The sequence below is a fragment of the Pseudorasbora parva genome, chromosome 22 (assembly GCF_024679245.1).
Source record: "Pseudorasbora parva isolate DD20220531a chromosome 22, ASM2467924v1, whole genome shotgun sequence".
Taxonomy (NCBI): domain Eukaryota; kingdom Metazoa; phylum Chordata; class Actinopteri; order Cypriniformes; family Gobionidae; genus Pseudorasbora; species Pseudorasbora parva.
This window is the reverse complement of record NC_090193.1, coordinates 11537661-11552551: the sequence shown is the minus strand read 5'-3', so window position 1 is coordinate 11552551 and position 14891 is coordinate 11537661. Positions and strand designations below refer to the sequence as shown.

General features: G+C 41.6%; 2 protein-coding genes across 2 annotated transcripts in view; both read left to right on the top strand.

The window, feature by feature from the left end:
• The window catches only part of adgrl4 (adhesion G protein-coupled receptor L4), a 39595-nt gene extending 37258 nt beyond the window's left edge, over window positions 1-2337 (top strand). Inside the window, exons 14-16 of the mRNA XM_067432323.1 lie at window positions 68-159; window positions 1397-1565; window positions 2046-2337. Of these exons, the coding sequence (XP_067288424.1) occupies window positions 68-159; window positions 1397-1565; window positions 2046-2108 (324 nt within the window). The 3' untranslated portion in view covers window positions 2109-2337. The remainder of the gene's footprint in view (window positions 1-67; window positions 160-1396; window positions 1566-2045) is intronic.
• The window catches only part of vtg3 (vitellogenin 3, phosvitinless), a 78137-nt gene that overhangs the window by 44858 nt on the left and 18388 nt on the right, over window positions 1-14891 (top strand). Inside the window, exons 2-5 of the mRNA XM_067431043.1 lie at window positions 12980-13146; window positions 13317-13337; window positions 13514-13665; window positions 13764-14015. Coding sequence (XP_067287144.1) covers window positions 13107-13146; window positions 13317-13337; window positions 13514-13665; window positions 13764-14015 — 465 coding nt within the window. The 5' untranslated portion in view covers window positions 12980-13106. The remainder of the gene's footprint in view (window positions 1-12979; window positions 13147-13316; window positions 13338-13513; window positions 13666-13763; window positions 14016-14891) is intronic.

Sequence of the window (14891 nt, the reverse complement as noted above, 5' to 3'; positions counted from 1 at the left end):
TATATATATATATATAAACGCTTTGAGTTGTATAAATATTACATTGAAGCCAATTATTCCCTCCCAGGTTAATCTGCTGGCATTTGCTGTGATCATCTTTAAGGTGTATCGTCACACTGCAGTAAAGATACCTGAAATCAGTCACTATGAAAATATCAGGTAAAGAAACCTTTCATCATTTGCATATAGTGCGAATAAATGAAAATTATGAAAATGAAAAAAAAAATTATTTTCTGTAATGTGTGTCTTTGTGTCTGCAAGAAACTTTGACTCCATCCTTTATATCCTAATTTTCAGGTATTTAGTAAAATTGTGTTTTCTTCTTAGATAGCTAAATACTAGGGGTGACCCCGAATAGTCGAAGATTCGATGCATCGATATGCAGAGCCTGATTTGACCACCGATCTCACGGTCGAATCTTCACGGGTGTTATGAAATGTGGATCATACCATTTTGGCAATATGGGGGTGCTCAATATTTTAAAGACGTGGCACGGCACGGAGATCCTGTGTGCGACCACTTTAAGGGCACTGACCTTTGCACCGTGAAGCCCTTTAAAATTCGAACACATTCAATGAGTGTACACACACCAGTGCCGGCATTCGGTGCCTGTCCGCGGCCACTCAGAAAGTTGTCTAAAATCCTGCCATTTCAAGGTTTATATTAAATTTATATTATATTTCCCTCAAATCGTCAATGTACATACTGATTTGACCCTGTGCTAAAAGATACACTCATCGTGCAGCTCTTCTGTCAGTCAATTCAAAATTGAGCTTGCACACCAGGTAGTGGTGTGAGATCCAGAGACGCGACGCTTAGCTTCGCGTCCGTTGTCCTTTGCATCCTTCACCCTCTTAGGCACAATCAGCTTAAGAACGTGCATGTAAACGCACTCAAAGTGTTCTTTTCCTCTTTAGGCAGGTATTTTTTTAAGTTTTATTTATCAAAATGTTCTTTTATATATTTGTGTGACGTTCTGTATTTCGATCGCGGCCTTAACACGTTATAAGAAAACAGTTTATGAATGTTTATCCACCACATTACCTTTAATTTAAACCTAAATAAAAAAAAAGCCATTGTCGGTTTGTCTGTCAGTTGACAGGTAGTTTTGGTCGCTTTTTTAAAAGTTGTTGCTGTGTGCAGCATGGAAAGGAAAATAAAAATAGTTTTACCCTCCTGCTGACTAGTCTTGTGCTCCTCCCAACCCATTCACACACACACACACATAGATGATTCGACTATCTGTCGACCATAGAAAGATTCGACAATTCTGATTCAAATGTCTAAATCCTTAGTCGCGGACACCTATACTATATATTATAGTTAATAATCAAACTGCAACCTGAAGAATATCACAAACATTTTTTTAATTTGCTATTCAATTATTATTCCTCAGGTCTTGTGCAAGAGGAGCTATTGCTCTTCTGTTTGTTCTGGGAGTTACCTGGATATTTGGTGTAATGCACATCTTATATGAGACCACCCTGACAGCATATCTCTTTACCTTCGCCAATGTGTTCCAAGGGATGTTCATTTTCATATTCCTTTGCGTTCTATCCAGAAGGGTAAGGTGCACACAATTCTACAGTTCACTTTTTCAGTATGGTGATGTGAGTGTTAACATTCACATAGCACCATCATCAGTGGAAATTTCCCTCAAAAGTGAACATCTCTGGTAACCAATATAACTCGGTTCCCTTAGAAGGGAACGAGACACTGTGCCGCTTTTCCATACTTAATGCATTCTTCTTTCAGACAGTTAGAATCTGATTCCTCTTATGTCAGGTGCCTATTTATAGTCTTGATGATGTGGTTATGCTATGTATCCTGACCTCACCTTTGGCTAATTAAAATTATTTGTTTCCACACATGCTTTATGACTTTCCCTTGGTGGCAACATCATAACATGGTGTCTAATCTCCCTTATCAGGGAACTGGGTTACATACGTACCAGAGATGTGTATTATTTTCTTATTATTCTTATTCAGTATTATTGTTTACAATTTTAGACCTTTAATTGCAAATGTTTTCACTTTTATCATCAGATTCAAGAGGAGTACTACAGATTATTCAAGAATGTTCCGTGCTGTTTTGAATGTCTGCGATAAACTTTATCAAGAGAGATTAACTTCAGCGCCAGTCTACAAATGCTTTTAAATCTAAGCACTATAAAGATGTACTTATGAAAATGTGTGTGAAAATTCCAAAATATTTATTTTTTGAGAGAAATGTATTAAAATGTAATAAAAACTAAAATGTTTCTGAAATCTATTATATATAGAAGTTGTGTAACCAATTGCATTCAGATCTAAAAGTTTTACAGTCAATAGCAAAATATGTCTTTCTTTCTGACAATTGATTTTGTAAGATGATTTTTTTATGTACTGTGTTCTGGACTAATAAAAACATTTTCCTTCTTTTGATGTTTTCATGTCGACCCAAGTGCAGAGTTAATAAAACTGAAACTATATTTAAAATACAGTAACATCAAAGCAAATAGCTAGGGCAAAGAACAGAACAGGACTAGAAAAAACACTTAAAAAGAGCAACACAACCACTAGAGCAAAGGGCAAAATCCACTCCTTCCATTTGACACAAAACAAAATAAAATAGAAAAACACAGAATGTAACCTAGACTAGTTGGGTAGGCAAAGGGGAGCACATGTCAGACACAAAAAAGGTTGCATTCGAAAGATTAGGCAGCTGGCTTTTTGCCCCACTGCCCTATCAGGCAATGACTTTGCAGGCAATGTTTGCTCATGAAACTGATACGGACAGACTTCTGAAGAGCATAATAGCTTAAGCATCTACAACAAAAGAAAGGCAAAATCGGTGATGACCAAGCAGATATGTAATTACTATAATAGTAATATATTGCTAGACATAAAATTAAAGGGTTACATCAGCGATTAGCATATGGCTTTATATCAATAGAAACTGGAGTATATTCAAATGATTGTGCTCATTTTTACCTTTACGTTTACCTCAGGTCTCATCACAAGATCATTCAGCTCATCACGATTGTATGTAATTTGACTCCTGCAGCATCTATGCTGTGTGACACTCCCTCAGCAGCTTAATCATATATTGAACAGACACTTGTCTGTTCTCTAACTGAAATGATTTTATGAAAATGAACGCAGCCGCGGTGGGAAATAGAAAGTGATCCAGTCACAGTGATTCATGCTGCCTTCACGTGCTATCGGAATGATCGTAAATACGAGTTTCCTAGGTAAAAATTGCACATGAACGTCCTCTGATGTCGTGTTTACCACTGGGAAGTTCAGAAAAAAATTTGATACCCAAGTTCTCGAGATGGGCATGGCAAAACCATCAAAAATGCCGGATAGGAGATGAATTTCTGCTGTGGCACGTTTTATTAGGTTTTTTTTCCTGCAACAGTTTCATTGTCTTGTCTTGTCGTTAGTAGTACATATTTACATAAATTAATAATCATTTGAAGCATATTGTGAATTTAAAACACATCGAAAATTGTGTGTAGTTGACCATCATTCCAGAATAGTAAGCAAGCTAACTATCTAGATAGTGTGGTAAATACAATAGGATGTATGGCTCAAAACTATTATAATTTTAGTCTTTAAGCAGCCTTACCTTGTCTATATTATGCCTTTATTGTAAATGTGATTATAAACAATATGCTTTTGTGTTGTGCTGCTAGTGTTTGCCAGTGATTGTATGATTTTATGGGACCAGGAAATGACTGAAATGGTTATAGTGTTAAAATAACATTTTCCCAAGACGCACAATAGTATGAACCTAGCGTCCTCCATTCTTTCCAAAAACAAAGCACCTGAACACAACAAGCTCGTAATCACGACTTCTGAAGTAATATGTAGGAAACATCCGATAGCACATGAAGGCAGCATCAGTAGCGGTGGCTTTGGGAGTGGCCTTGTGGCCAGTGATTCATTCTGGGAAATGTTGTCTTTCATCCCCATGAGACAAAAATACATTTTCTGTCTTTTCTCAGTCTAGAAAGCACCATATATATATATATATATATATATATATATATATATATATATATATATATATATATATATATATATATATATATATATATTTTTTTTTTTTTTTTTACATTTCTAATACATTAATGACCTAGTTTATATACAGATTCATCTTCCCAGCGCTGAAGTACCCCTTTAAAAGTGGAACATTTTGGTCAAAATTAATAAAGTTTACACACAAAAAAAAAACATTTGAGTCAAATGTACAGGATATTGGGACATCATATAGTCACTCACACCCTTCACTCATGCACCTTCACCTGTTCATTTACAATTACCGGAGTTCTTATCACCCGCACCCACACATGATCCTCATCACCATCACATTATATTAAGCCTGCACTCACAACGCTTCACTGTCTGATCTCGTCAATGACCCACAGACCCACCATGCTTACATGAGTTCCTGTTCTTTCGTTTTCTGCTCATGATCTGCCATCCTGGAAACCTGGTTACCTGTTGTACTCACCTTGTCTATGAGTCTAAGTTGAAGATCATCCATTCTCTGCCAGTCCTTCACCTGTTATGTTTACGTGTCTCAGCTCTGTCAATAAACTTTTAATTATATTTTAATTCACCACCAGTTCCCTTCTATTTCATGACAGAAGATCAGATCACAACATGCAGAGCACCGTGAGCATGAGCACGGATCTGCTAGCCAATTAGGTTCATGCCATTCAGCAATCACTTTCACCACCTGCTTCAATTGCTGCCTCTGCCAGTACCATGGCCCGACCAGCGAAATTCACTGGAGAGGTGGAGGATTGCAGTGGGTTTCTCCTTCAATGTGCATTATACTTTGAAATGCAACCTCAACTGTTTCTCGTAGATCGTGCTGGAGTGGCCTTCATGGTCTCCTTGCTTTCCGGACACATGCTACACTGGGCACAGTTGTTGTGGCAATTTAATTCTGCAGTGGCAGGCTAGATGACAACATCGCTCAACTGATGCCAGAGGAATATACCGGCTGGATTCTGGCTCCGTATATTGACCTCGCTCTGTAACTGGTTGGATCTCCCTTAACTGTGGGGGAAGTGGAGGAGGATCCCCATTTTAAAGTTTTTTTTGGGGGGAGGGCTATACAGTCCAAGCTCCAAGGACCACGGAGCTTGGCCCACTGTGGACATCACCATCTGCCAGCACCATTCTGTCCACTGGACCCATCTCATGGGAGAGAGGACTGGTTTCCAGTGTGGCAAATCCACCAATGACATTGGTGCAAACTGCAAGTATCCAAAAGCCTTTGCCAGCAGCTACACACTTAAGCCCGTCTGTCTCCACGCTCGCTAGCTCGTCGGCTGCAGTGTTGCTTGATTCAGTCTAGAGAGGACATCTGTTCCCATCCCTTGTCCAGAGAGGACGTCTGTTCCCATCCCTTGTCCGGAGAGGACGTCTGTTCCCGTCCTGTGTCTGGATGGCACGTCTTTTCCCGTCCCGTGTCTGTTCCAGTCCCATGTCCAGAGAGGACATCTGTTCCCGTCCCGTGTCCAGAGAGGATGTCTGTTCCCGTCCCGTGTCCGGAGAAGACGTCTGTTCATGTCCCGTTTCCAGAGAGGACGTCTGTTCCAGTCCAGAGAGGGCTCCAGCCCCTGACCAGTGTCCTGAAAGAGCTCCAGCCCCTGCCCAGTGTCCAGAGAAGGCTCCAACCCCTGTCCAGAGTCCGGAGAGGACGCCTGTCCCTGTCCAGAGTCTGGAGAGGACACCTGTCCCTGTCCAGTGACCAGAGAAGTCTCCGGAGCTTCCGGCGCCTCCGTGGTCTCCTGAGCTGCCTGCACCATAATGGTCCCATGATCTGCCCATGCTCTATGTCCAGGTCCTCCCATGCACCTTGATCCAGGTCTGCCCACGCTCCAAGTTCCACAGCCAAGTCCACCCATGCTCCAAGTTCCATACCCAAGTCCACCCATGCTCCAAGGTCCCCTGCATGGAACTACCTGGCCCACCATCCCTTCCCCTTTTCTACCTCCACTCAACCGCCCAATGTAACTCTTTGTTTAGACAATTTCTTGTGAGCATCTAAAAGCTGCTCTTAAGTGGGGGCTCTATCATAAATTCCCTGTGTGTTTGTGGACACTTTTTATTCCCTGTGTTGTAGTGCTTTGTAGGTTTTCATGTTAAATAGTTTTCCCAGGTGTTTCCCATTTACCATGTCCCCTTGTTGTCTTCTTAAGCTATCCTACCTTGCATGTATAAATGGTGCTCGTGTTACACTTGTTTTGTTAGTTGTTGTGGATGTTATGTGTGGCTTTTCCATGTTTTATTAAAATATTTATTAGATCCTCTGCCCTGCCTGATCATTTGAACCCGCATTACAGCCTACCCAAATTTTTAGGTGAAAATGGGAGAATGACTATTTCATGTTAATAAACTTCCCAGTTATTAATTTTGTCTCAGAATGTCTACCATAAAGACTCAGTAGGCAGGTGAACATTTAAGTGGTATTTATTCCACAAAGTATAAACAGATGGTTGTAAGCTACATTGAATCGTGTTTAGTTTTATAGATATTTTATTAGGCATAGGCCCAATCCTTAGTCCAAATGAAGGCACGGGCAGACCCTACCAACGATGGATGGACCCTACCAACTGATGGTGGTGGTAAGGAGGATGGACGGAAATGTCAGTGTCATCAATTGCAAACGTGTAACAGAGAATTCTGTGCTTATATACCTCAGGTGTCAAGCACTGATTGGCCAGACCTATTATTATGAATGAATGAAGTCGTATTATATTCTTCCTGGTAGAATTTACACTGGAGCTATCATTTCTAGATAAAAGGCCATGATAGGCCAGGTTTCATAAATGACAATAATCAGTCTTAATGGCTCACTCACATGTTATTGAACAGACACGTTAAGCGTTAAGTTTTTTTATTGTAGTGTCTGTTCTCTAACTGAACTGATTTTATGAAATTAATCTGGTGGGAAAGTGATCCAGTAATCCAGCGGTGGCTTTGGGAGTGGCCTCGTAGGGCAGCGTAGTGAGTGCATTCTGGGTAGTCTTTCATTTCTATGAGACAAATATTTTTTCTGTCTTTTCTCAGTCTAGAAGGCACCAAATAAAAATAAAAATATTTCACATTTCTACTACATTAATGACCCAGTTTAAAAACATTGCTTAATGCTAAATAACTGAAGTAACCCTTTAAGACCATGATATGTGAAGGCCAGTTCCCTTTTGAAAGGGAACTCACACTGCACCCTAGAGCGCTTTGGGGAGTGCCAATGACAGCATATGACATCATCATAGTGTCATCCTCTGTTTATCTTCAGGGACAATTTGTTTGTAACTCTGAATTACTGGTAAGTGACAAATGTTTCAGGAGGTGTGTGGATCTGTGTCCCAGCTTTTTGACACCAGATGCCATACACATATTGTGTGTTTAGTGTCTTGGTGAAGAGCACACACGGGCAGTTCTTTAGCGATTTGCTTGGGTTGACTGTGGGCTTTTCTATTAAAGAAGGTCTGTTCTCATTTTTGTCCTCTTCTCGAGGGAAGAGAAACAGGCCCAGTGGTTCAGGTCCCGTCTGTGCTGAGGAAGAGCAGGTATACGGATTGTGGGTTTTTGCCAGATGAAGCCTGCTGCAGTGTTTGGGAGGGATGTAAACAGGTTTGGACCAGCAGCTGAATGTGCTGGGGAGGATTTGGATACATTGTCTATAGCAGCATCAGATTCTTTGCTCGCTGATGAGCAAGATCGTTATATGCTCTTGGAGGAGGATTCTGCTGGACATACTCAGTCTCAGCACTCTCATAGTGATGGGAGCTCAAGCGTTCAAGGTGCTGGTTCTTCAGTGGCTTTTTCATTGCAATATGCAGTAAAGATGGCCCTTGCTAAGTTGAATTTGGACCTACCTTCTCCGATACTGGGGCCTTCGAACCTCTTGCGTCGTCCGGTTGTTTGACCAGGGGATTTTCTGATATCTGGCTGTCCAGACTTTACTGAGGTTGTTTTCTCAGCATTTTGTTCTGCCACTACTTCCAGACCGGATCGTGTAGCACACACTTTAGCGGCACTGGCTGAAGCCCAGGAAAAAGGGCTCGGTAACATGCCTCCTGTAGAGCCGTGTATTTCTTCTTTAGTGATATCTCCGGATGAGGCCCTTAAGCAGCAGTTACGCTGCCCCAACCCGGAATGCAGATGTACTGATGATTTATTGGTTTGTGTATATAACGCTGTGTCAGGATTGACTTGTGTGGGGAATTTGATGACTTCGGTGATCTTTTACTGGCACTTCATTCGACCTTGTCTACAGAAACACCAGATAATACTGCATTGGAACTGCTTGACGCTACTCTGCAGGCTCAGTCCAAGCTTCCGGAGGTATGTCGCAATAATCTTCATCAGATACCTCTGGTACCTGGTTAGGTCTTCGGCCCTGCTGCTCAAGAGGCTCTTGAGCGCAGGGCACGGGCTGCGGAATCCCAACATATTGGGCGCAGTCTGAGTTATCCGGCACTGGCTGCACAGCGGGTCCCTGTTCGTCATTCCAGTCCACAGCAGCATAGACATGGGTATTCTTACAAGCCACCGCAGCAGGATTATCGGCCTGGGTTGTTGAGAAGGGAACCACCCCGATCTCAGTTCAGGCCACCTGCTCACCCTACATCTACTCACTGGCTGCCCCCCGCCACCGCTATGGGTTCAGGGTCTGTGACGTGACTGTTTTCAACCTCTCAGTTACATCATTGGAGAGGCATTACAGACAACAAGTGGCTTCTCGACACACTCGAGAACGGATATTGTCTTCAGTTCCGTCACAGACCCCCAGTGAGCACCCAGGTTCGTCCAAAGTTGGTCCGGGATCCTTGTCAGGCCCTGACTCTTTCAACAGAGATTCAGAACTTGTTAGACAAGGGTGCAATAGAATTAAAGAATCTGCAATGGAAAAAAAATATTCGCCGGAAGAAAGATGGGAGCTTCAGGTTCATTTTGGACCTCAGGCGCTTAAACAAGTCTCAAGCGTCTTCCTTTCTGCATGTTACGGATTGTAGATGTCCGTCATGCAATCGAACCCGGAATGTAGTTAACCTTGGTGCACCTGAAGGATGCGTATTTTCATGTGCCCATTGCCCCGCACCACAGAAGGTTTCTTCAGTTCACTTTTCAGAGCAGGACGCATCGGTTCAAGATTCTTCGATTTGGCCTCTCTCTGTCTCCCTGGGTATTCACACGCATCATTCAGGTGGCACTGGAACCACTTCAGCGGGAGGGCATGCTGATCCTTCCATATCTGGACGATACGCTGGTGTGCGCCTGCTCACCTCAGCATGCTCACCTCAGAACACCCCGTCTGTTGTCTCATGTCGCTGCTTTAGATATGAAAGTAAATTTTCTGAAAAGTTGCTTAACTCCAAATCAGTCAGTGTGCTTTCTGGGCATGCAGCTGGATTCCAGGGTAATGAGAGCTACCCTCGCAGAAGGCAGGAGGCAGGTGTTACGAGAACCTTGGCAAAGTTCCAAGTCCGTTGCAAGCTGCCATTTATCAGCTTTTTTAAGACTAGCAGGCCTTCTCACAGCGCTGGCATCTGTCATTCAGCTGGGCCTATTGCATCTTCTTCCGTACCAATGCTGGCTAATAGCCAAACATTTGTCACCAGTTCACAATCGATGCACACTGGTTCAAGTCACGACCAGTTGTGCTGCCTCTCTGAGACTTTGGAGGGGGGAAGAATTTCTTCGGAGGGGAGTGCCGATTGGGCAGCCCCCAGCACACAGGGAGGTGTTAACCATGGAGGCCTTTGGCAGCACCGAGGTATGTGGGGCAGGTGGGGCCCACATTTGAGGACTTTTCATATCCATCTTCTGGCGCTGTGGGCTGTATTTTTCACACTAACATATTTCAAGCTGGAACTGTCAGGGAGACACATTCTAGTGAAGACAGACAATACAACAGTTGTATTTTTAATCAATCACAAAGGGGGGATCAGGTCCCTATCATGTCTCCAGTTGGCAAGGAGGCTTCTGTTGTGGGCAGACAAGCACTTCCTTTCAGTCAGAGCAACTCACATTCCGGGTTGCTACAACAGTGTGGCGGATTCCCTCTCCCGTGCAGAACCAAGGCCGGGGGAATGGTGTCTGCACAAAGAAGTTGTTCTGTCAATTTGGAGGAGTTACGGGATGGCAGCCAGAGACCTTTTCACCAGCAGAACAACGAGTCATTGCCCGCTATGGTTTTCTGCGCAGGAGAAAGGAGGCCCATTGGGCCAGGATGCTCTGGCCCACGAATGGCCGGAGGTTCTCCTCTATGCCTTTCCCCCAATTCCGCTCTTTTGGTCCGTCCTATGACGGTTGTAGGAGAGATGTCACAGGCTTATTCTAGTGGCTCCTTGTTGGCCAGCAATAACTTGGTTCAGCCTCTTATCATCTCTAACGGGGCCACCTCAACCCCTGCCACCGTGGAAGGATCTGTTGTCACAGATGAAGGGCGCACTGTGGCATCCTTTTCCGGACAGGCTGAAGCTGTGCGTATGGCCCCTAGGGTTGAGTAGGTGCTCTCTCAATGTTCAGCGGCAGTAAATTATACACTTATGAGTGGTAGAGCACCTTCGACACGTTGCACTTACGCCAGTAAGTGGAAGATGTTTGTCTCTTGGTGCATGGAGCATGCTTTCAACCCAGTTGATTGTCCTATTATTGTGGTGTTGGACTTCCTGCAGTACTTGTTGGATGCTGGACGGGCTCCAGCCACGCTTAAAGTATTTGTGGTTGCCCTGTCAGCTTACCGGGATCTTACGGAACAAGGGTCAATTGGTACAAATAGGCTAGTGGTGGCTTTTCTTAAGGGAGCTGTGCATCTTAAGCCACCAGTAAGGGCAGTGTGTACCCAGTGGGAATTACATGTTGTGTTAAACAGTTTGTGTTCAACACCCTATGAACCTCTGGAGCAGGCAGATATTAGAAGCCTCTCTATAAAGACAGCATTTTTGTTAGCCATAACATCAGCCAGAAGGGTCAGTCAGTTACATGCTCTGTCAGTGAGTCTGCAGTGTCTCAGATAGGGGCCAGAGGGCAATCAGGTTACACGTTGGCCAAACCCAGCATTTCAGCCCAAGGTACTGTCGCCTCAGTTCACAAATCAACCTCTTCGGCTGGCTGCGTTTATATAGGAAGACAAGGCAGCTCTATGTCCAGTCCGTATGTTGAGGCTATATGTTTGGGAAACCGCCTCATGGCGTACCACAGACCAGCTTTTTGTCTGTTTTGGGCCCGTGCATCTTTGTCATAACAAAGGCTTGCTCACTGGTGAGGCCTATCGTTCAGCAGGCCATGAATTACCTGCATCTGTTAAGTGTCATTCAACTCGGGCAGTGGCCACTTCTTGGGCAGCCCTTTGTGGTGTGCCTCTCTCAGAAATATGTGCAGCTGCCACATGGGCATCACCTTGCACGTTCACAAGGTTTTATAGACTTAATGTTTTAGTTCAGCTGAATTGCCAGGGAAGGTTTGAGCTATCCTCGTGACTTGGTTACATTTGTCTTCCACCATGTTTGAACATATCTGGCAGTGTGGAATAAGTGAAATAGAACACTGGTTACTGACGTAACCGTGGTTCTATGAATGGTGGAAGACAGCCCGAGTCTCTGGTCACTCGGATTGAGAATGACAAGAGACCGACCGTGACGTAGTCGGAAGCTGATAGCGCTTCTGACATGTTATCGGGGAAGTCATGTGTGACTGAATAAATACGAGATTCTCGATGCACACGCGAGACGCTACCTTTTCCACAATGTTTGATCGTCTCTGGCGGTCTTGCACCATTCATAGAACCACGGTTATGTCAGAAACAAATTCTGATGGGACGAGAGGAGGAGTTGGGGATGGAGGAGGGTAAATGAGTTCTGGAGAACATGATATTTGCTTATAGTACTGAAGGAGTTTATATATAAGCTGTGAGCTTATATATAAGGTGTGATAGACATTGTATTCCTATAGGTAGAAATGATCAGCTGGCAGTCTGCTGATTTGAGCTTGACTAACGTGACCTGCCAGAACTGATGCTATATGCTTGTTTTTTTATAACACAAGGTACAACATAATGTAAAGAAACAATGCTTCATACAATATCTTTCATGTGGCATCTTATTGTTATGTAAGACCTTTCAGACATATTTGCATTAAACTATCTCATTCACCAGTAGTGCAAATATTAAAAACTGAAGACTACAGTAATCAGCCTCAAATGGCCGTATGTGCTCTTTTAACACCGACATTTAAAGGACAGAAGGATGGATTTTTGCTTTTTGTTAGGCTAGGTGAGATAAATTATATTTATATTGCCATATTGTATGAGTTGTTTTCATTAAATATTCTGTCTAAATGTGAGCAAAAAAAAACATTTTAAAGCAGAACCAGGCAAACCTTGGGTGGGGAGCCGACCACTAAAATGTTGAATGCCTCCTCTATTTTAAAACCCACAAGCCACTAATGTTTAAATTAATATTTGGTGATGATATGTTTCTGTTCTTGTTATTTGTTTAGCAGGTCACATGCTCTCCTAACAGGTTGTGATGACACTGTCTGTGATCACACTGACCTGTCTAACACCTTTGTCCTTTAGTTCTGAGTACTCAAATTATTTCTACAAACCAAACCAGTGTTTCATTCTCATAAACTAGCATTTAAGGAATAATTTTCCATTACATACCATTTTATAATAAATTATAGGTTATATATAGCAATGAACTCAACATACATATGTGCACACTACGAATGTGATGAACAATTTCTACTTTTTATTTTGGAAATAGTCTGATTTTACTTATACAGTTGCACAAACTGCTTGCTGACCAGGAGTTTGGAGTTTACATTATATATATATATATATATATATATATATATATATATATATATATATATATATATATATATATATATATATATATATATATATATATATGTGTGTGTGTGTGTGTGTGTATTTTTGTTTTTGTTTTTTTTTAATACAGGACAAATGTGGTGCCACAGGGTTGCTTTACTGCACCAACTGCATCAGATAAGGGAGTAGGAGGGGAAGACAGCTCCCTGCTATAAAAGATGATGTCCAAGTAACTAATAACACATCTGGACATAATCATGTGGCAGTTGTATCTCTGTCTCCTGGTCGCCATGGCTGGTGAGTACATAAAAAAAAAAAAAAAAAAAAAAAGGTAGATTCAACTGCATGGTGTGCATGGTCATATTAATTATTGCTTACATATTATTTATACATGAGAATTTGACCATATAACATGTGCTTTAATGATTAAAGGAGAATAGTAATGTTTTTTCTTTCCCCTCCATTAGCCAGCGAGACTGTCAATTATGGTATGTAAACTCAATAATGTTCATCATAAACCTACATTGCCTCTTTATTCTAAGATTTACTATAATGATGTATGTATTATTATATGTGATACATATGTCAATTATATCCTTTTAAAAAACAAATTTAGAACTTTGATACATACTTTTTCATTGTTTCTCAATGGGCAACATTTTAGAGCCTTTCTTGGACTCTAAAAAAACGTACGAGTATAAATATGAGGGATTGGTACGAATGGGCCGGGAACTGCCAGACCTGGTCGAGTCAGCGCTGAAGCTGAGATGCACTTTTAAAATCACTGGTGAATCACCACAAACCTTTGTCCTTCAGGTACTAACACTGTTTCTCCAATTCCATCACATATTATTATATTCATAATACAATACCTTTAATAGCCTCATACTATAAAATGTGCTTTTGCTTTCAAGATTTCAAATGTAGACTTTGAAGACTTTAATGGCATCCCTGGGAAAAGTGACTTTAGCCCTTCCCAGAAGCTTACTAAGCGTCTATCTGCTGAGTTCAGCAAGCCAATCGTTTTTGAATTCGCCAAAGGACAAATTACTGACATTCGGACAGCACCTGGGGTCTCAAACACAGCTGTAAATATTGTGAGGGGGATCCTTGGATTTCTACAAGTCACGGTCAAAACCACACAAAGTTTTTACGAACTGGTGGAGGTACAGTATGAAATCAGCATGAAGAGTTCATGTGCAAAAACCTCTAGGTCTGTCTGACATGTTTTCTTTTAAATTAGAGATGATAAGGTAGTACCTTACCTTATCCCGATTCACAACAGTATGCTTGTAATAATGTGTTATAATTTAAGTGGTACTGGTGGATTTCCACTGAAGCATTTTGATGACGGATTGTAATTCAGAAAGGTCCAAATGACAACTGGAGATTCATTTGTAGTCAAAAGCAAAACATTAGACTGTTAAATACATTGAAGACAAAGTATAACAATAATAATAATTTTCACAGTTTGGTGTGATATGAGCTAAGTAATCGATACATTTAAAGGGTTAGTTCATCCAAAAATGTAAATTCTGTCATTAATTACTTACCCTAACGTCGTTCGACACCTGTTAGACCTCTGTTTATCTTCGGAACACAATATTGAACACAATATATAACACAATATAATGAAGATTTTTTTTTTTGTTGAAATCCGATGGCTCAGACAGGCTTTCATTGACACCAATTTAATTGCCTCTCTCAAGACCCATAAAAGGCATTAAAGATATCGTTACGAAGTCCATCTCACTACAGTGGTTCTATAATATTTTTATGAAGCGACGAGAATAGTTTTTGTGTGCAAAAAAAAATAAATAACGACTTATATAGAGATGGGCCGATTTCAAAAAAAGTTTTGAACCATTATGAATCAGTGTATCGATTCATGATTCCGATCACGTGTCAAACTTCCAAACTGCTGAAATCATGTGACATTGGCGTGAATCGTGAATCGATACACTGATTCATAACCATTCAAATCTTTTTTTTGAAATTGGCCCATCACTATATAAGTCGCTATTTATTTATTTATTTATTTA